The sequence below is a fragment of the Myotis davidii genome, unplaced genomic scaffold, assembly GCF_000327345.1.
Source record: "Myotis davidii unplaced genomic scaffold, ASM32734v1 scaffold653, whole genome shotgun sequence".
In the NCBI taxonomy this organism is placed as follows: Eukaryota; Metazoa; Chordata; class Mammalia; order Chiroptera; family Vespertilionidae; genus Myotis; species Myotis davidii.
Window position 1 is genome coordinate 1,152,336 of NW_006285129.1, and position 21,817 is coordinate 1,174,152.

Genomic DNA, 21,817 nt, shown 5'->3' on the forward strand with positions numbered 1-21,817 from the left:
TTTGCTACGTATCTCTGTGGCTACCATCTAGGTAGGAAGCCAACCTTCACAGCCGTGCTGCCTAACCACAGCTGGTGGATTAGCAGTGCCTCGAGTTTGCTGAGCACCCCTCTCCCCCAACTTTACTCTCCTGGGGGCTGGGGTCAACTCCCCCACTTTTTAAATAGTGGATTTACAATCTGGGGTTGAGTCCCCTTCCATTTAGAATGAGGATCATTCCTATTCAATGTAAACTCCATCCCCCGTTCCCATTCATTCCATAGATATGTATTAAGCTCTAATATGCACCCAAACAAGAGATCCCTGCTCTGGGGGAACTTACCGTAGGACAAAAGGCAAACGATGACTATGATTTCTAAGACTGAGTGACATAATTTGGAAGGTGATTAATAAATACTACGGTGAAAAAGATGTGTGGAGGCCAGGGGATGGGGAAGGAAGTTCGAGATTGGGTTCTGGCGCAGGTTGGGGGAAAGGGAGGCGAGCGGAGTGAAGGAGGCTCCGACGCTGGGGGGCCGGGCATATTTTCTGCAGAAGCGACGGGAGAGTAGCCCGGTCTATGCGAAGGTGGGTGCAGGGCAGAAAGCGGGTTGGACAGCGGTGGCGGTTGAGAACATCGGAGGCCGCGAGCTATTTTCCAGCTGAGCCCAGAAGATGCTCTGGCCTGAGGCTCCCGGGATGGAACCCAGGCGGGGCGCTCTTGGGGGAGGGTCCCCCCCAAAAAAATGGCCTCCTGCGGCCCCTCGCCGCCCCTCCTGCCGGCCCACGTGACCCAGCCCGCACCTCCCGCCCACCCAGGCTGGCGACCCCGGTCGGGTGCTGGGGGAGGCCCCGCCCTCTCGGGAAACGGACCAACCGGAGGAAGGGGAGGGCGGGGCGTGTGATGACGGCCAATGGGGGTGGAGCTCGGAGGGGAGTAACAGGTTGGTGGGAAGGGGGGAGGTGGAGGGAGCGTCCAGCGACGGAGGGGCGGGGGGGGCGAAGGGCACCTGAGAGGGCGGCGGGCCTCAGGTGTATTCCCGAGGGGTGGGGGTCGTGGCGATCAGGGCTGCCTCCCTCCGGGGCACAGGTGCTGAGTTGGGAGCGGGAGGGGAGGTCAAGGTACAGTGGGAGTTTTGATTAAGAGCTGGTTCCCACTCTGGGGTGCAAGAGGCAGGTGCCTGGGAGGGTGCCAGGTGCCTGGGAGGGTGCCAGGTGAGGGAGGGGCGCCCGAGGCGAAGGTTATTCCCAGGACAGAAGAGCGTTTCAGAGCCCGGATCTCTCTGGAGGTCAGGCGCCCGGTCCCAGCGGCAGACTTTCTGGGGGATACTTGGGGTGCTGGAGGGGAAGGAGTTCGTTTTCGCTGGGCAAAGGGCTCGGAGACGGAAGGGGGAGGGCATGGGAAGGTGCCGCTTCCCCGAGGCTGTTCCCCCGACGGGACGGCCGGGGTAGCTGGTGCTAACACCCCTCTGGCTTTGAGATGGCTCTGCGGTGTGGCACCTGCTCTCGCCAGTCACCTGCAGGTGAAGACAGTCGCAAATAAGCGACATCGAGGGGCGGACCAAGGGGGCTACCATCTCCGTGCTGGTGCGAAACTAAGGCTTCGGTTTCTGTCCTCTTTGCTTTCATGGCAGGGATAATTTTTCCTTCTTCCTCTTATGAGAGTGCCTCCCTAGAAAGGGATAGGAGGAAGCAAGATCCTCAGGCCTACAGAATACCTAGAACTATTTATTTCTCATGAGGCCTCTTTCTGGGAAGAATCCAGCCCTCCCCCCAAACCACAGGTACCTTCTCCTGCGCTTTTAGAGGGGCCATTGGATGAGGTTTGGGAGCCTAACCAGTCTCCAGGGTGCCTCTTGGAAGAGTCCCATTACTCCCTGAGACCACCCCTGACACCCCTGACTCCCAGACCATGATGGCTCTCAGACTGGCAGTAGGCAGGAGTGATGCAGGAAACAGACAGGGACTCTTCAGGAGACCACAAGACTGGAGGGGAGTTAGCACCTCCAAGCCTCCAGCTGGATGCGAGGTGCACACTGGGGCCCCTGCAAGACTTGTGAGGCAGATTCCCTTGCCTTAGGCAGGAAAGGGAGCCAGAGCCAGCCTTAGCTTGGCCCCTTTGATGCCCTGCCTGAGGAAAGTTGTTGTAATTGGAAAATAATTAGCAACCGCTATGTTGCCTACACGTGCCTCAGCATCTCTTCTTTCATCCTGGATATTTGGGAGTAGGGGGCTGGCGCCAGGGGACTGATAATCCCGAGATTTGCCTGACCCTAAGAGGATCTGGCTTCCTAGGTCTGACCTGCATGCCTTCACCTCCATGGGAGGTCAGAAGGGGACAGAGAGGGCTGCTTTTCCTCGTGTGGGGGAGGGGAGGACTAAGGTCCAGAGAGGTGGCCAAGGTAAAGGTGGGATCAGGAATGCATCTTCGGGGACTTGAGAGGGAGGAGGAGAGAGAGGCCAAGTCTTCCTGTCCTTCACCAGGTTCTTTGTGCATCTGCTCCTCCCGCCCGTTCCCCCTCTACCTTCTGCCTCCTCCTTCAGAGCCTGGGCTCTGGCATCTCTGCGAGAGAGAGTCCCTGCCCATGGTTTTGCCCCTCGGCCTCCTCTGTGGTGTGGAGTAACTCAGGCCTTACCAGCTGCCCTGGAGTCTCCCTGGCCCTCCCTTTCCCCTTGCCTCTCAAACCAGTCCAGCCAGTTTGCAGGGGCCCAGTTCCTCATTGTGTTTTTTTTCCCCCCCCTCACTGGCCAAGCAGCTCTAGCCTGGCTCTCAGGTTTCGGCTTTTTTAGTGGACCGAGCCAGGAGTCCACTTGCGGGATTCTTTTTGGATTCACAGGGAACCTTCTTATCTCTGCAACGAGGAGAACAGAGGAGCTGAATGATCAAGGTCACTGAGCTGCCCTTTTCTATTTTGACCATTTGCTTTCCTGGTTACTTCTGAGGGGAGTCTAATCTCTATTCCAGTTCTCCCGTTTTCTAAATCTGCCAAGTAAGTAGGGTCTAGCTTATTCCCCAGCCCTGGTCTATCGGTTCTTCCGCACAGCCCAAACCACCCCACCCCCACTTCCTGCCCGTAGTGCAGAGACCCTGTCACTCCTAGTTGGGAGCCAGACTATGGCTGGGCCAGAGGTGATGGAATTGGGGCAGGGCAGGCTAATGTGTAACTCAGGGGGAAGTGGCTGTTTGGTACCCGTGCAGTGTCCTTCCCCTCGGTGCAGACCGGAAGGACAGAGGCAGACTGGATGAAGCTGAATGGCCTTGAGGCCTGGTCTCTGCCCAGGGTACAGTTGGTGAGGAACGCCTTGGGCACAGCCAGGGGAGGGAAAAGCGCGGTCAGGCATCTGGTGAGAGTGAAGGCTCGGCCCTCCATCCATGTTGCCTGGCGCTAGATCCCTGTTTACCTGCCTCTGAGTCTTACGCAAGGCTTGGGAGCTGCCCTGCTCCCTGGCCCCGCCCCGCTGTCCTCTGTAACTGAAGGCGGATAGGTTTCGTTCGGGTTTTCCGTGTTGAATCATTTAGAGCCCTGCTTTCTGACCCGCCCCAAAGATTCCTTCAGCACTCCTGGCCTCTGACCCACACGTCCTGGGACTGAAGGTGTGTGAGGTTAGGGAGTCACTGGGACCGGAGGGTGCGGTCGAGGGTGCCTCCCAACCACTTGCTGCTCTTGGGTGAGCAAGGGGCTGTGCACGCTGCCGACCCAAGCCTGGGAGCTTCTTGACCTGGATCTTGAAGATCAGGAGATGTGCCGGCCGGGTAGAGCTGTATGATGAATAAATAATGTGACTTCTGAGAGCTTGCAATCTAGGCACATCTGGTTCCAAAATTATGACTGAGGAGGGCAAGGAGTCCGGGCCAGGAAGAGGTCTTGTTACTAGGGCAGACGAGAAATGGCCATGAGGAATCTTGGGGCAAACCCCACTGCTGTGTGAGGCTGCCCTGGTTCAAGATACAACCTTGAACGAGTATTTACCCACATCTGCAATGTGCCAGATCCTGGGGACACAGGAGTCAGCGAAGAGCCATGTTCTTCTGCCTTCGAGGAGCTTACAGTCTAGTGGGGGGACAGACAGGAAGCAGTGAATCGCTGTGATAAGTATATAAAAGTAAGCTGAGGCAGACTCACTGAAGGACAATGGTGGAGCATGTAGCATGGTTCTGACCTAGTTGGTGAGGAGTGGTGAGGGAAGGCTTCTCTGAGGAAGTGTCATCCATCTATGAGCCAGGTGACGCCAGGAAGTCCTGTTGGAAGGAGCAGCAGGTGTGCAGGGTACTTACTGTGTTGTCAGTTTTGCGACAGGCATATGCTGCAGGGGAACTTATGTTTAATATCTTGATGTTTTTACTCAAGTAGAACCCCAGTAAATAAAGTGCAAAAATATTGAGTGTATAACGATACATTTTTTTACAGTTGTATACACCCATGGAATTATTGTCTAATTCTCACAGGTAATTACCTCAGGAGGTATGATCGCTATACCCATTTGAAAGATGAGGAAACTGAGACTCAGAAACATTGTGATTGGCCCAAGGTTATGTACATCAGGTGAAGAGCAGAGCTAGGATTCCAGGCCAGATCCTGATTCTAGTCCAGAGCCTTTTCTACTGGATGAGTGGTTTGGAAAACATATCCCTTTGCCTTGTGGCTTCTTTTCTGATTCCATTTCTTACTTGAATTCCAACACAGGGCCCTGACAACGAAATAGCCTGCTATGTAGGGCAGCGATGGCGACCCTTTTGAGCTCGGCGTGTCAGCCTTTTGAAAAACCCTAACTTAACTCTGGTGCCGTGTCACATATAGAAATTTTTTGAAATTTGCAACCATAGTCAAACAAAAGACTTATATTTTTGATATTTATTTTATATGTTTAAATGCCAGTTAACAAAGAAAAATCAACCAAAAAAATGAGTTCACGTGTCACCTCTGACACATGTGTCATAGGTTCGCCCTCACTGGTGTAGGGTATCTGAGTCAGAGAAGGCCTTGGTTAAGGTCTTCCCTGATGCTTGAAGAGTGGAAGACAGGGGTCCTTGGACTCATTGGCGGACCTTAAGGTGTTCATGTGACCTTCTTGAGATTCTGTGGTAAAGATTGGGTGGGCGGTCTTCTGCGGGGGAGGGGGTATTGCTTTCATTATGTTCTCTAATGAAGTCTCAACACTGAAAAAGGTGTTGAGGTATTTTTTTCCCCCCAATAAGGGACTCCTTCTCCTCCCTGTTCCTTTCTCTGGAGGGTAAGGGGCTGGAATGCTAGGAATGCTCTTTTGCAGGAGACTCCCTGCCATCGAGCCCTTCCTCACCTGGAGTTTGGTCCTACCTTCTCCTCTCACCAGTTTCCTGGGCTTCCCAGCATTCTACAAGCCCTTGCCAAGTTTCCTTGGCCCAGCGCTCCCCTGGGAGGTGGAGCTGGGTATGTTTGTGTCTTTGTCTGGCACGTTAGAGGCCCCTCCTCCGGTTTGGTGCCAGGCTCTGGTGGAGATTAGCAGAAGCTGGAATTCTTATTCACGGCTCCTCCCCAAGTTCCGGGCACCAGAGCACACCTGCAGGACATTCCATCCGCTGATGCTGAGCTTGGGCAATTGGGCAATGTGGACGGGGGAGCTGGCCTGTGGGTGGGCTTGGCTCTGGCCTCAGGTGGCACAAGTCTGCCTGTCCTGGGGCCCCTTGGACTGGCACTCTAACATGTTATTTACGTATTTTTTTCTTGACTAGGCAGCACATCTGCATGGTTCCAAAATTCAAAAGGGACAAAGAGAGATACTCCATAGAAAGTCAGTCACTTACCCATCCCTGTCCCTCGCTCTCAGTACCCCCAATCCAGATACATCACTGCTGTCAGCTTCCGCATCCCAGAACCCCTAGAATACCTTGGGGTTCTTCTGTATTTGAAATGAGCTGTAGGACTGGAGGCCCCATTGTTCCATTGGGTGGAGGTGTCTGTTAGGCAGGGCTTGTTAGAAATGGAAATCGTCAGGCCTCGCTCCAGACCTACTGAGTCAGAAACTCTGGGAGTGGGTCCAGCAGTGTGTGTTTTCATAGGCCGTGGGGATGCTTCTGCTGCTCAGATCAAGTATGAAAACCAGTTTTCCACGGAAGGAACTGACAGGACAATCGCCTTCACACAACTGGGGAGAGGAGGTTCCTGAGTTTCTGCTTACCTGCTTTTCTTCATCTTCTAGGACCCTTCCGGCCCATGGAGCAGGCATTCACCATGGCCGAGCCCCGGAGCCCTGTAGACCATGGAGTCCAGATTCGCTTCATCACAGATCCAGTGGGCACCACAGAGATGGGCACCCTGCGTCATGGGGGGCGACGCCCAGCGAAGGATGCAAGAGCCAGCAGCTATGGGGTCGCCGTGCGTGTGCAGGGCATCGCCGGACAGCCCTTCGTGGTGCTCAACAGCGGGGACAAAGGGAGCGACTCTTTTGGGGTCCAAATCAAGGGAGCCAACAGCCGAGGGGCCCCGGGAGCTCTCAGCTCCGACTCAGAATTCCCCGAGAGCTCCTACTCTCGGGCCAAGGAGTTGTCTGGCCGCTTGCAGGACAGCATGTCTGATGAGGAGCCTGGGGCCCACTGGAATGGACGGCTCCTGCGCTCCCAGTCCCAGGCCTCGCTGACAGGCCCTGCCCCTATGGGTCCTGGCAACAGGAGCACCAGCCTGCTGGAGCTGGCCCCCCATGGAGCTCCCCCAGGGAGCACCATTGACACTGCTCCTCTGTCTTCAGTGGACTCACTCATCAACAAGTTTGACAGTCGCCATGGGGGCCAGGCCCGGGGGCGGACTGGCCGCCGCATGCGTTCGGTGCCCCCTGAACAGCGCAAGCGGAGCCAGAGCCTGGACAACCGGCTCCCACGGGACACCCTCGAGGAACGGGAGCGCAGGTCCCCCACCCACTGGAGCCCTAGCAGAAAGCATGACAACCACGTGGGCAGCTTGAAACAGCCGATACAGACCCAGAACTCTCCCAGTGGGTTCAGCCGTTCCCGTCAGACCCAGGACTGGGTCCTTCAGAGTTTTGAGGAGCCTCGAGGGAGAACACAGGACCCTGCCATGCTGCAGGTCAGACCCCACCTCTTTGCTCCCAAACCCTGGCCCCTTCTCGTCAGCCCTGACCCATGTCCTGGGACCCCTTGCTGGTTCAAATAACCGAGGGCAGAAAGTTTCCACCTTTTGTCTTTCACTTTTTTCCATCCATGTGGACAGATTTCCATGGGCAAAATTAGAAAGGAAACAGAACTAACTGTAAAATCACCGTTCACAAGCATGGATAGTGACTTTTCTGTGCCTTAGTCACTAGCGTTTGCTAGGACTGTCATGTGCGTAAGGCAGGCTCGGAGGATAGGAGCAGCTCCCTGGTGCTTTTGCCAAAACTCCCATCTTTGTCTCCCACTCAGGAATGCGAATAAGTGGGGGAGTGATTTTACCCCGAGACAAAGTGAAGCCCATTCTAATAGTAAATAATTTACAAACGCGAATACATGAACTGTCGTTAGTGCAGAATTACTTGTGATACAGCTCACCGCTGGCTGAGATCTGCTTGTTGAGGAAAAGCTGGTTTGCAACAGTAGCGAGAGGTGTGTCCTCCCTGGCCTGTGGCTCAGGCCTCAGTGGTCCTGCTGCCTCTTTACCTGGCTTCAGGCTGGCTCATGCTTGAAGGGCCTGGTCTCCTAATTGCCACTTCTAGCCCATCTGAACCTCGCACAGGCTTCTGGCTTAATATTCCTGGTTCTTTGGGTTTACTATTTTGCAGTTCAAATCAACTCCAGACCTTCTTCGAGACCAGCAGGAGGCAACCCCACCAGGCGGTGTGGACCATGTGAAGGCCACCATCTATGGCATCCTGAGGGAGGGGTGAGTGGGACCCCCCTTCTTTCCTTCCAGCTTCCTTTCCCATCCCCCAGGCTCTTCACCCTAACTCCCCTCATCTCCGCGACCTCTTCCCTCCCCTAACCTTTGCTTCTGTCCTTTTATCCCCCAGGAGCTCAGAAAGTGAAACATCTGTGAGGAGGAAGGTCAGTTTGGTGCTGGAGCAGATGCAGCCTCTGGTGGTGAGTGGCTTTCTCAAGGTGGGAGCAAGGGTCAGGGTCAGGGTCAGGGTCAGCGTGGACTCACGTCCTTCCCCACCATTGTCTCCGGCAGATGGCTGCTCCTGGTTCTGCTAAGTCCCCGGCAGGGCAGGGTGAACTCAGCCGAAAAGTGGAGGAGCTACAGCAAAAGCTGGATGAAGAGGTGAAGGTGAGGGGAGGCTAGGGGCACAGGAGGGAGGAAGAACCACTGTGGGGAGAACCTTAACCTGGGCTGGCTCCTCCAAGTAATGGGATAAGCACGCCTGTGTCCTGTGAGACAAGGGTGTGTGCCAGTCCCAGCAAGGACTTCTGGGCTTCCCTGGAGCTTAGACGGGAAGAGCACATTCATCAGGAGTCCAGCTACTTTTCATTCCATTTCCTTCGGCAGTTCCCATCCTGGCGCTGCCACTTACTGGCTGTATAAATCTGGAGCAAATTACTTACCTCAGTTCTTTTTTCATCATCATCATAATGATGGTGATAATAGTAGCTGTCCTTTATTAAGTATAATTTTTGTAGTAGGTGCTCTTCTGGATACTATGTAATAATTATAGTGACCCTGTAAAGTAGGCATCCTGGACTTTTTTTTTTTATGAGAAAATTGAAGGTCAAAGAGGTTAAGTGAATTGCTCAAGGTAGTAAGTTGCAGAGAAGACATTTGAAATCACAAGTTAATTTATTCTAACATCTATGTACTTCCCTTCCCGCCCCTCCGCCCCCGCAAAAAAAAAATACTGCTTCCAATGTTTTCAGTATTGCCTGTATGTTGTTGGTGCTCCGTAAGTGGTGGGTTGTAACTGCCTTTGTTTTATGTTTAGTGTTGTCATTAAATGGTGAGCTGTGAGTCAAACTAACAGTTCAAATCCCGGCACCCTTAGTTGTTGGCTTTGTAGCACCTTGGGCAAGTTCTTTAACTGTTCTAAGCCTCCATTGCCTTGACTGTAAAGTGGGGATAATAATTGAACTGTATTAGTTAGCTACTGCTGTGTAACAAATGACCTCAAAGCTGAACATGCAAACATCTCCCAGTGTCTGAGGAGCAGCGTAGCTGGGCAGTTCTGGCTCAGAGTCTTTTATGAGGTTCCATTCAAGGTACTGACTGGAGCTACAGTTATTGGAAGAGTTGACTGGAACTGGCGGATCTGCTTCTAAAATGGCTTATTCTATGGCTGTTGGTTGGAAGCCTCCGTTCCTTGCTGAGTGGATCTTTTCATAGGGTAGCTTGCAATATGTCCCTACAATATGGCAACTACCTTCCCCCAGAGTGAGTGAAATGAGAGAGAAGGAAGCTGCGATGCCTTTTTTATGACCTTTTTTTATGATCTCGTCTCAGAAACTACATGTCATTCCCCCCTTTTTCTATTTGTTAGAAGAGAGTCACTAAGCCCAGCCCATACTCAAGGGCAGAGTCTTCCCTTTTTGAAAGGAATTTAAAAAATTTGTGGATGTATGTTAAGCCATCACAAATACCAAGGCTTCTTATGAGGATTAAGTGCAGATAACCTGCATAAGTTCCCTAGTACAGAGCTTGCTGTATAGTGAGTGTCAGTAAATATTAGAATTCCCATGATTCCTGGTCCTTCTCAGAGGCTTTCCTTGCTCTCCACATGCTTTCCTTTCCTTTTCAGAAACGGCAGAAACTGGAGCCATCCCGGGTTGGGCTGGAGCGGCAGCTGGAGGAGAAGGCGGAAGAGTGCAGCCGACTGCAGGAGCTCCTGGAGAGGAGGACTGGGGAGGCCCAGCAGAGCACAAAGGAGTGAGTACAGCTGATGGTGCATGGGAGTGGCGTTGGGGAGGCTGCATGGGGCTGAGGTTGGATTTAGAGGTCGCCTATGGGCAAAGGGAGACAGGGAATTCTCCAGAAGCTGAAAGGGGCTGGCAGAGATGGTGTAAAGATAGGTATGACCTCTTTCTTTACCTTCTCTATCAGCAATGGTGACGGTGCATGAGTTAGGTTACCTGGTTTGCCTCTTGGCCTCAGGTTTTTCCTCTGTAAAATGGGGTTAATGATAGTACCTCTTAGGATTGTTGTGAGGATCCAGTCATTCATTCAGCAGATGTTTTTGCAATGAATGCTGTGTGATGCACTGATCCAGAGTCCTGAGGTACATCAGTGAACCGTACAGAGGTAGAGCCCTGCTCTTCAGAAGCACAGTTTCTAGTGAGAGGTAACACACTGTAAACAATAAATATATTCTTAAATAAATTTTTCATATGTGAGAAGTAGAATAAGTTATAGCAGATCAGAAGGGCCAGATTATGGGGGAGCAGGTTACAGTATTAAATAAAGTAGTTAGGGGAGGTTATTTTTTGTTGTTAATCCTCACCTGAGGATATTTTTTCCATTGATTTTTTTTAGAGAGAGTGGATTGAGGGAGGGAGAGAGGGAGAGAGAGAAACATCAATGTGAGAGAGACACATTGATTAATGGCCTCCCACACGTGCCCCAACAGGGCCAGGAATTGAACCCATAACCCAGGTATATGCCCTTGACTGGGAATGGAACCCTTCAGTCCGCAGGCCGACACTAACCATTGTACACCACCGGCCAGGGCTAGGAGAGTTCTTATTAAGATTTAAACAAAGACTTGAAGGAGGTTTAAATGAAATAATATATGTAAAGTGTTTAGAAAACTCTCTGACATGTAGTGCTCAATAATGTGGTCTGTGGTTAATTAGGCTCCAGAACATGAAGCTCCTCCTGGACCAGGGCGAGAGGATGCGACATGGGCTGGAGACCCAGGTGATGGAGTTGCAGGACAAGCTGAAACAGGTCCAAGGTCCTGAGCCTGCTAAGCAAGTGCTAATGAAGGTAGGAAGGTGGGTTGGGGACCCCAGCCCCTGCTTCCTTTCAGCTAGAGCACCCTCAGAGTATGGGAGTACCCCTAAGTATGCTTTCAGACAGACCTAATAGAGCCCAGAATGGTGGGTTTCCCCTAGGCCTCTTGGAGGTCACAGAGCACCTGGTACCAGGCCTAACAGATTACAAGGTCGCTCGGTAACAATGTTTTGATTGACTGAATGAATGTCTAGACAGGTGGATCCTACCCGGTGGTCACCTCTGTACCTGCACTTTCACTTTCCCCAGGACTTGTTAGAGACCCGGGAACTTCTTGAAGAGGTCTTGGAGGGGAAACAGCGGGTAGAGGAGCAGCTGAGGCTGAGGGAGCGGGAATTGACAGCCCTGAAGGGGGCCCTGAAGGAGGAGGTGGCCTCCCGTGACCAGGAGGTGGAGAATGTCCGGCAGCAGTACCAGAGAGATGCGGAGCAGCTTCGCCGGAGCATGCAGGACGCAACCCAGGCATGTGACAAGAGCAGGGCCTGGGAAGGGGGCTACCCTGAGGTCTTGGTATTTTTGGACTTTTCATGGCTGTCATGGGACTCCCCCGAAAAGACACCTGTGAGATGTAATGAAAACCTTGGTCAGGAAACCTGTAGTGGCAGAGGAGGGCGTGCAGGTCGGAAGTACCAGAGGGTGTGTAGTCAAAACCCCATGGGGAAATAATGGGAGGCGGCTTCCTGTAGATCAGGGGTGGGAAACGTCCGGCCTGTGGGCCATGTAAGGCCCGCAAAATCATTTGTTCTGGCCCTGCCAAGGCATTAGGGGTGAGTTAATGAAATGTTTGATCAAACATAGTAGGCTAATTTTTAAGTTGATAATTTTGTATGGCCCGTGAATGATGTTATAAATATCCAAATGGTTATTGTCAGAAAAAAGATTCCCCACCCCTGCTATAGATAGTGGAGGGGTGTAGATAATGACCTGGAGAGAGACCCTTCCCTTAGCATTGCACCAGGTTTCACCGGGTGTCGCCGGATGCCCTCGGCCTGGGCCTGCCCTTCTACATTCTCACTGGTGTGAGGTGAGCTCTCCCGTCTAAGCGTTCTGGTCCTCTGACTCTCCCCTTCCTTAGGACCATGCAGCATTAGAGGCCGAGAAGCAGAGGATGTCGGCCCTGGTGCGGGGGCTGCAGAGGGAGCTGGAGGAGACCTCAGAGGAGACAGGGCATTGGCAGAACATGTTTCAGAAGAACAAAGAGGAGCTCAGAGCCACCAAGCAAGAGTAAGGACCTTGCCCCTCTCCCAGGAATACATATCCATGATTCTTATCCATCTCCCACTTCCTTTCCACTCCTGCTGCGCTCTCTCCTCTCTGCTTCTCAAACTGCTATTTTTTATATCCAGCTTCCTCCCTCCTGAGACTGGGTACCCAGTGTATTAGCCTCCAGGGAGGTGGTTTTCCCTGTCCTGCTAACCTCCCCCAGCAGGTGGCCTGACCCTGTCCCTTTCCCCTTTTAATTCACCTGTCTGGGCTCAGACTCATGCAGCTGCGGATGGAGAAGGAGGAGATGGAAGAGGAGCTCGGGGAGAAGATAGATGCCTTGCAAAGGGAGTTAGGGCAGGCCCGAGCCAGTGCTGGAGAGTCTCGCCAGGCGGAGGAGCTCAAGAAGGTATTTGGGAGCTGGGGGCAGAAGGGAAGGTTGGGGTGTTAGGAGCCTGCCTCGCCTTTTCATGAGGGTCCCCACATGAATGTGGCTATCTCCTGCGGGCTTGGTTTGCAGGCCCCATCCTGCCTGCCCGGCCGTATTTCGTCCCAGCACACAGTCTTTGACCCGGCAGGGCTGGCTGGTCTCACCGAGAATAGAAGTTTCTAGGGGAAACGGCTCTCAGTGGCCAGGTTGAATAGTGTATCAAGAGGCTGCTGGCTGCTTCCCAAGAGACCTCATGCGTAACGGCATTTAGGTGGATTTGTGAAACTTCAGGGTCATTTCTTTTGCAAGTTTGGAAACCTAACCTGGTCACATAGCAAGAGCTGCACTGTCTCTCAGAGGGTACTCATTAACTAAATTTTAAAACAAACATTAGAGCATCTGTTTATTCACTTACAATGAGAGTTGTCGCCACATGGACTGGAATACGTGCATTGGCACAGCCAGCTGACCTGAATGGGAAGCCACGTGAAAGCTGCGTAGAGAGTATAGAATCCAGGTGTAGAATTAAATGTTTTATCATACATGGATATTTTATAAATGTTAAGGGCATAAAATTGAAGTGAACACACAAATACTTTTTTCATATTCCTAGAACTAGTTTATCAAGGACAAAAAAGCAACTAATTGTTTTGGGTGATTTAGAAACTTAGAAAATATTTTCATTAATTTTAGAGAACTGACATTTATGGCCGCCTGCGTTTCCTTGTAGGTCTACATTCCTTTGATTCACTCTGCTGGTTTCAAATGCTATACATAGCAGGTGCTCAGTTAATAAGTATTAATTAATCAATGCTTATTTATCATGCCTTTACTATAAGACTGCCTAATTATAATCAAGGTAATCATATTTTTAAATGATGATTTCCCAGATACATAAATGCCTGAGCTTACCACAAAGTATTTGGTGGAGAAAAACATAATAAATATTAACCAAATATATTTGGTGGTTATGAAATCAAAAGTACTCTTAAATTTTTAAGATATTTAATTTAAAATATTGTTATGAGGTGAACAAGTATCAAGGATAGTCTGAAGTCTGTTCACTATATTAGTTGACATAGTGAACCTAGGCATTCCTCTGGACAATCTCAGTTGATATATTATGCTGGATAAAGCGAAAAAGTAATAACTAGTATTTAATTTATTTCACATATTAAGTATATTTTATCAAGTATTTAGCCAATAAACAAACTATACATTAGGAAAACAGACTGACCCAGTTCGTTTTCTTTGTAATTAGTTTTGTTAGTTTCTCACATTGAAGACTTACCCTGTTATATAACCTTTCAGCCTAATTACGATACTGTCTGAATTTCAGAAGTAGCTAATAGCTAAAGAATTAGAACCAGAGCTCATGTTTTAACTTTTTAAAAAAGAAATCAGGGCAGCACCACTATGTATTGTGCCACATATTTTGGTTTTCAAAATATTTTTTAACAGCTAATCCTTTTGTATCTATACCCTCATCTATTCTCATTCCACATAATTTTTTAAATGGAGATTTATTCTGTATGTCATAAAATTCACCCTTATAAAGTGTATAATTTAGTGGTTTTAAGTATATTCACAAAGTTGTATAACTATCACCACTATTGAATTACAGAACATTTTCATCATCTCAAAAAAGACCCCTATATCCATGAGCAGTCATTCTTCCCACCCTGGCAACCACTAATCTACTTTCGATCTGTGGATTTGCCTATCCAGACTCTACATTTAAATGGATTCCTAGAACATGTGGATTTTTTTTTTTTTATGTCTGGTTTCTTTCACCCAGTGTAATGTTTTTCACGGTTGACTCATGTTGTAGCAATGACCAGTACTTTACTTTTTATGGCTGAATAATAATTCTGCTGCGTGGATATACCACATTTGTTTATCTGTTCACCCGCTGGTGGACATTTGGGTCATCCCTCCATGTTAGCTATAAGGACTAGTGCTGCTACGAACACTCATGTACACATTTAAAATGAACATGTTTTTGATGCTCTCGGGCATACACAGGGTGTGGCAAAAGTAGGTTTACAGTTGTTCGTACGGAAAACAACACAATGATTCGTAAATAATAATGCAAGAATAAACTCTTGTGTTGCACCTGCAACTGTGAACCTACTTTTGCCACCCCCTGTGCGTATGTTTCCAGTTGCCGGGTCCTGTGGTCACCCCAGGGTTCACTTTTGGAGAAACTACAAACCCCTTTCCCGGGTAGCCACACCATTTTACACTCCCTCCCGCCATGTGCGGGGGTTCAGTTTCTCCGCATGCTGGTGTCCAGCCGGCCTTCTGTCCTGTTGCCATGCCCCTTCCCTCCTAGGAGCTGCGCCGGACACAGGAGGAACTTAAGGAGTTGCGGGCAGAGCGGCAGAGCCAGGAGGTGGCCGGGCGACACCGGGAGCGGGAGTTGGAGAAACAGCTGAGGGTCGAGGCTGATCGAGGCCGGGAGCTGGAACAGCAGAACGTCCAGCTGCAAAAGACCCTCCAGCAATTGAGACAGGACTGTGAAGAGGCTTCCAAGGCAAGGGGAGTGGGCACAGGGCTTAGGAGGTGGAGGCGGAGGGGTCTGGAGGGCTGAGGAGCCAGAGGGCGTGGAAAATTACCTGTCATGGGTATGTACAGACCAGATCCTTGGTCCTAGTGTGTGGTTGCGGCCGCCAGGATTTGGCCGGGGGGGCGGCCGGGCTGTCCCTGGTGACTCCCAGGGCATCCCTGTAGGGGTGGGTTTCTCAGGGAAGCCTCTGTCCTTCTCGGAAGGCACTATCCTTCTTGGCAGTCCAGTTCTCGTGGCCTCTTTGTGGGGGGCTTTTCCTGGGCGTGGACAGTAACCTTGAGCCATGGGGTCTGAGCCGCCACTCTGCACGGCCGCAGGCTCAGATGGCAGCGGAGGCAGAGGCAGCAGTGCTGGGGCAACGTCGGGCAGCAGTGGAAACGACGCTTCGGGAGACCCAGGAGGAGAACGACGAATTCCGAAGGCGCATCCTCGGTCTGGAGCAGCAGCTGAAGGAGGCGCGAGGCCTGGCGGAGGGTGGGGAAGTGGCGGAGGCACGGCTTCGGGACAAGGTGCAGCGGCTAGAGGTCAGTGCCTCTGGTGACCGCCTTGGCTGCCTGCCGGCCCTTTCTCCTCCAGTCCCTGCTGAGTACTCAGCCATCACTTTTATTTTGTCGTTAGGGTGTTTCCGTTCGCTTCCAAGCTCTCTGTTCACCTCGCCTTTGTTTCCTGGAGTGTGTTTTGGGGTGACCGTCCCCGTCTTTGCACTCGAGGCCTGGACTGGAACAGCAGAGGCCAGGACGGAGGCATTTTTGTCTCTTATCTCCCAACCTTTGCATGTTCTATGTCTTGATTTTTTTTTCTACTCCATCTGAGCCTGTTTTCGTTGCTCACCCTTTTCTTCCTCTTCTCTCCCATCTACTCACCTCCAAATGGCTAGAGCCCAAACTTTGCCTTCTCTTGGTCCACTCCCCCTGCCCCAGGCAGAGAAGCAGCGGCTAGAGGAGGCCCTGAATGCAGCCCAGGAGGAGGAAGGGAGCCTGGCAGCAGCCAAGCGGGCCCTGGAAGTGCGGCTGGACGAGGCCCAGCGTGGGCTGGCCCGCATGGGGCAGGAGCAGCAGGCACTGAACCGGGCCCTGGAGGAGGAGGCGAAGCAGCGGGAGGCGCTGCGGAGGGGCAAGGCCGAGCTGGAAGAGCAGAAGCGCTTGCTGGACAGGACTGTGGACCGACTGAACAAGGAGGTGGGGCAGGGGGCGCCTGGGCTCTGGCAGAGGCCCAGCTCATTCAGAAGCTTGCCTGGGGGGACAGGGTGATGTGGGTCAGAATGTGTGCTGTTTGCTTTCCTCAAGTTCATGGTTGGGGAGGCCAAGGTCAGATCTTCAGAGAGTGGCATCCTCCCCACCTCCCCTCAGTGCTTTTGCCCTTCTCCCCACACTCCATTCCTTTATGGTCTTGATCCTTGGAAATGTCTCCTGGAATTCTCCACTGGAACTCTGTAAGACCTAAATGTAAGAATCTTCAATGGGAGAATTTTGTATTTGGGGTAGCAGAAGGAGGAAGCAAGAAAAAGAAATCAATTGCTTGTTTTCAGCTAAGGTTGTCCTCCCAGTCTGTTACATTATAAAACTAGAGCAAACAGCTAGTATAGTTCATCAGTTCTGAAATGTACATTTTATTGTCTCTGAAGGTGAGTTTTGGCTTATAACTGATGGTATATCGTAGTTCAATTGGCAAATTTTTCTTAGTGATACACCATTGGAATTTTGGGTTTGCTGAAATAAGGCAAAGTTTAAAGTTTATTGTGTATCAGGCACTGTTGTATGTACTTTACATAATTAACTAATATAACTCTCCCGACAACCTTGTGATGTAGGTACTATTATTGTTCCATTTTACAGATGGGGAACTGAGACCCAGAGAGGATAAGTAACTTACTTCTGGTCACATAGCTAGTAAGTGGTAGAGCCAGGAGTTGAACCCAGGCAATCTATACATTACTAGTAGCCATACCAGAGTCCTAGACCCAGGACAGAGCAACAAAGGGCTGCTTCAGCAAAAAGAGAGTCTTGAGAGCTTGGACCCAGAGAAGAATTGGGCCCTGAAAACGTTCTGTTCTGTGCGTCCCAGCTGGAGCAGATGGGGGATGACTCTAAGCAAGCCCTGCAGCAGCTCCAGGCCCAGCTGGAGGATTACAAGGACAAGGCACGGCGGGAGGTGGCAGATGCCCAGCGCCAGGCCAAGGAGTGGGCCAATGAAGCGGAGAAGACCTCCGGGGGGCTGAACCGGCTTCAGGATGAGGTAGGAGCTTAAGTGGCAGGAGGGTGGGAATCCTTCCTGTGTCCTTGGTTTGAAGGTCATTGCCTCTTAACTAAACCTGTGGGAGACCCAGGTTTAGTGTCTAACCATTTAGAGTGACATACAAGGTGGGGGAGGGGGAGGGAGTGGTCTACCTAGGTACAGACAATAGGGGATGCATTGTCTGTAGAGCAGGGGTTTTCAAACTCAGATGTACATTAGCGTCACCGGGGAAGATTTTTAAAAATTCCAATGTTCAAGCTGCATCCTGTACCATTTAAATCATAATCCTTGGGGATCAGTAGTCTAAAAACTCCTCAGGTGATTCCAGTCTGAGCAGGAAGTTTTTAAACAAGAAACAAAAGGGACTAAAAATCATTCTGCTTTTTATCATCACCATACACTGGCAATTCTAAAAAACTGTGGACTGCCCCCACCCCTCAATCCCCACCTTACTTCTCTGAGCTGTTGCATTTTCCCTTCTGCCCAGACCCAGAGGCTGCGGCAGGCCCTGCAGGATTCCCAGGCCGATCGGGACACAGTCCGCCTGGACAAAGAGCTGCTGGCCCAGCGGCTGAAGGAGCTGGAGCAAGAGGCCCAGAACAAAAAACGCTCCCAGGATGACAGGACCCGGCAGTTCAAGGGCCTCGAGGTGGGGACATTGTGCTGCGGCCTCGTGGTGGTGGGAGGGGGGTGGAAAGAAGGGGGCCTGGGACCTGGCACAGGTGGGAGATCTGTGGTTTCTCTGTTTTCTCAATAGGGTAATAGGGCTGCCCCACTGAGAAGTAGATTCTGAGGTTTGTCATTCTGCTAAGGGGCCAAGGCCAGAGCAGGCTCCACTCTTTCACTTTGATGCCACACCTGGTCAGCAGAGGGCACAAGCCCCGTGGTGGCTCTGGGCAGAGGCAAAGACAACAGGTTCTGGGGATGTGTGAGAGAGAAACGTCTGGAGGCTGGGCTTTGAGAAGGTCCTGATGGGCATCCTGTTGTCCCTCCGCCACAGGAAAAAGTCTCACGGCTGGAGGCAGAGCTAGATGAGGAGAGGAACACTGTGGAGCTGCTGACCGACAGGGTGAATCGCGGCCGGGACCAGGTAACCCCTTCCCTACTCTGCTTCTGTGTCTACCTCTGAGCTGAACCTTTGGACTCAGAGTTCAGGGAGCATCCTACGGTCACTCTGCCTCACCTGGTTCAGCTTGGTGGTTCATCCTCAGCTTTCCCCAAGTCTGGTTCCTCTCACCCCTCCCCTAGGTAGACCAGCTAAGGACAGAGCTCATGCAGGAGAGGTCCGCTCGGCAGGACCTGGAGTGTGACAAAATCTCCCTGGAGAGACAGGTGAGGGGGAGTCTTGGGGATGGATCACAGGAGGCAGGGAGAATGGCCACGGAAGGGATCAGAAGAGAGCTGACTGTGGAGGCTTCCTGTCCCTCTCAGAACAAGGACTTGAAGAGCCGGTTGGCCAGCTCAGAAAGCTTCCAGAAGCCCAACACCAGCCTCTCTCAGCTTGAATCCCAGAATCGGGAGTTGCAGGAGCGGCTGCAGGCTGAAGAGAGGTGAGGTGGACCCATATTTCCTCTCTCCCTCTGGACTTTTCTCCTCTGGTGCTCCCTCCATCTTCTACCTCAGACATGGCCAATCTGACCTGATCTTTTGGGAGAACTTCTTTCTTGATAGAAAACCAAGAGAGAGAGTTGCAGAAATTCTAAAATGTTAATGATGTCTATCTCCCAGTTCTTTGGATCTGCCCTGGATCCTCCCTGGTCTAATGGTGGGGCTCATGACTGAGAGGAGTCTGTGGAGGCACTAGAAGGCCAAATTGGGGTTAATTTAGAAATGGTGGCCCTAACCGGTTTTGCTCAGTGGATAGACCATCAGCCTGTGGACTGAAAGGTCCCAGGTTCGATTCTGGTCAAGGGCATGTACCTTGGTTGCGGGCTCATCCCCAGTAGGAGGTGTGCAGGAGGCAGCTGATCAATGTTTCTCTCTCATCGATGTTTCTAACTCTCTCTCTCTCTCCCTTCCTCTCTGTAAAAAATCAGTAAGATATATTTTTTAAAAAAAGAAAGAAATGGTGACTGTCATAGACACCCCTGTACCCCACCGTCTTAGGGAGAAGACAGTTCTGCAGTCCACCAACCGAAAACTGGAGCGGAAGGTTAAAGAGCTGTCCATCCAGATCGATGATGAGCGGCAGCATGTCAATGACCAGAAAGACCAGGTAAGGACCATAGCCGGGGCCAAGCAACTGCGCGGCCAGTACATACTGCGTTTGCCTGAAGGCCAAGGTTGGTCCCATCTCATGGGCCTTCCAAACTTAAACTTTTCTTGTATCAAAATGGAGACTTGACGGAAAGGATTGGATTATAAGAATTATAGGAAGCACATGTGTTTAGTGCCTATGATGTGTGAGCTTCTCTTTCTAAGTATTACACATGTATTAACTGATTTAATCCCCAAGATATGGTGTAATGGTTAGCACTCTGGACTGATTTAATCCCCAAGACAAACCTGTGAGCTTAGGGAATTGCTCACGGCCACATTTTTCCGAGGGGCAGTGATCCCTTGTCAAGATTGCTACAGGGGAGGGTCCTGTAGGCCACGGTGGCAGCAGATGCTTTTCTAATGTGGGGACTTGGTATCCTTCCCAGCTAAGCCTGAAGGTGAAGGCTTTGAAGCGGCAGGTGGACGAAGCAGAAGAGGAAATTGAGCGCCTGGACGGCCTGAGGAAGAAGGCCCAGCGTGAGCTGGAGGAGCAGCATGAGGTCAATGAACAGCTCCAGACCCGGATCAAAGCTCTGGAGAAGGACTCCTGGTATGGGCTGCTTTACTGCCTCTGCCCCATCGGGATAGTGGAGCAGGAGGGGGATGGGCTCTCCTGGCTGACCTCTAGGGAGAAGAGGATCTCTCAGGTGGGACTTGGAAGTCACTTATTCCTGGCTGGAAGCCAGTATGATTACCGTTTAGTATCTCAGCCTCTATCCTATACCCCATCTCCCCAAATCTCTGATTAGTGGGGGATCTTGGGAGTAGCTTTAGGTCTTAGAAGAATTGGGAGTCTCTTTAGCATGAAAAGTTTGGCTGTCTCAATCTTTCTACCTCCCTCCATGACCAGTATTCCTCTCTTTGACTCAGGCGCAAAACTTCCCGCACAGCTGCTGAGTCAGCCCTCCAACACGAAGGGCTGAGCTCAGACGAGGAATTCGACAATGCGTACGATCCTTCCTCCATCGCATCACTGCTTACGGAGAGCAACCTGCAGACCAGCTCCTGTTAGCTTGCGGCCCACAAGGCCCAGAGGCCACGCTCGAGGCCTATCCTGGCCAGTCCTGCTTTGCCCTGCCTCAGATTCCTCATTCGTTCGGGGGACACAGTCATTCAGACCTGAGACAGGGAGTGGTGGTGATAAAAGGGTATCATGCTAAGGTGGTGGACAGACTTTCCTTTCCTCTAGAGGAGTGGGTATCTTAGGCCACCTGAGCCCTTAAGTGCCGAGCCCTCCCCCTTCCCCCTACAGCAGCAGGATGGTCAGCAAATAGGTTTGGGGGATTGAGCAGGACAGGAAGGGAGAGAAATTGCCATGTATATAAAGCTTTATTACTTTAGCCCTTAATCCTCAGGCTCAGGGAAATACCCTAGGATATTCTGCTACCTTGATTCCTGTAACCTGCTTTCCTCCCACTCTGGAGCAGGGTGCGGGGAACGTTATGGGTAATGGACACGCTGGCGTGGCTCTACCTGCTCCTCGATGCTCCTCTTTGCACAGTCATGGGGCCCATGTGGTAGACCCCCCCGCCCCCCGTCCAAACCCCACCTCCCAGCCCTATTTTTTATCTTCCCTAAGCAAGTGAGTCCAGAAGAGCCTTTCTCTTCCCCTTTCCATCTTCATTCCTAAATTCCTTCTTTCCTCTCAGTGCCTTAGCCACGGCGAGGAGATAAGGATGCTCTTCTTGCCTTTTATACCTGCACATTCATACCTCTCCAAGGACCAGCCTTTTCCCGTCTGGGGCCCTTATCTTTCCTACGGCCCCAGTAACGGGTCAAGAGAGCTACTGGCTTCTCTGCCAATGAGCCCCTCTTAGAGGGACTTTGGTGGCGCCATGATGAGATGGTGGGGCCTGGTTCTGCTCAGGGTTTCCATCCTTCCTCCTCTCCCTCTGTGACTATGGACGTGTTTATAAGATGGTCATACCTGGGAACACTGACAACTGTCTACACAAGTTGACAAACAAAGGTTTCAGTCCTTCCATGAGGCCTTTCTTGTGGCTTCTCTGACCAGATGTGCCCATTCTTACCGGGGAACCAAAGGGCCCTCATCTCAGGAGCTTGGACCTGATACAGGGCTTCCCAATGGGCTGGAGGCCGACTTGGTAGAAATGGGAAGAGGCAATGGGGGATTTATTTCTCCTTTGGGTTTTGGGGAGAGCCAAGCCCTAGTGGGGAGGAGTAAGGGAGATGATTCACCTCATTTCCTAAGGAGGCTCTGCGAGGAGCCTGGGGGAA

General features: G+C 51.4%; 1 protein-coding gene across 3 annotated transcripts; it reads left to right on the top strand.

The window, feature by feature from the left end:
- The first annotated feature begins 902 nt into the window (after positions 1-902).
- Positions 903-21,817, top strand: CGN (cingulin). 3 transcript variants are annotated; one of them, XM_006755704.2, is made up of 22 exons: positions 3,200-3,270; positions 5,248-5,387; positions 6,157-7,037; positions 7,729-7,829; positions 7,957-8,026; positions 8,118-8,213; positions 9,673-9,800; positions 10,724-10,856; positions 11,133-11,345; positions 11,959-12,107; positions 12,363-12,495; positions 14,852-15,052; positions 15,403-15,609; positions 16,006-16,263; positions 17,150-17,320; positions 17,808-17,969; positions 18,321-18,410; positions 18,569-18,652; positions 18,752-18,870; positions 19,427-19,535; positions 19,966-20,129; positions 20,450-21,817. In XM_006755704.2, the coding sequence occupies exons 1-22, from the start codon at positions 3,233-3,235 to the stop codon at positions 20,589-20,591; spliced, it is 3,789 nt and encodes a 1,262-aa protein (XP_006755767.1). In that variant the 5' UTR covers positions 3,200-3,232; the 3' UTR covers positions 20,592-21,817. The 3 variants fall into 3 exon arrangements, with proteins under 3 accessions (XP_006755769.1, XP_006755768.1, XP_006755767.1); XM_006755706.2 differs by lacking the exons at positions 3,200-3,270; positions 5,248-5,387 and adding an exon at positions 903-923; XM_006755705.1 differs by lacking the exon at positions 5,248-5,387 and having other exon boundaries at positions 3,193-3,270.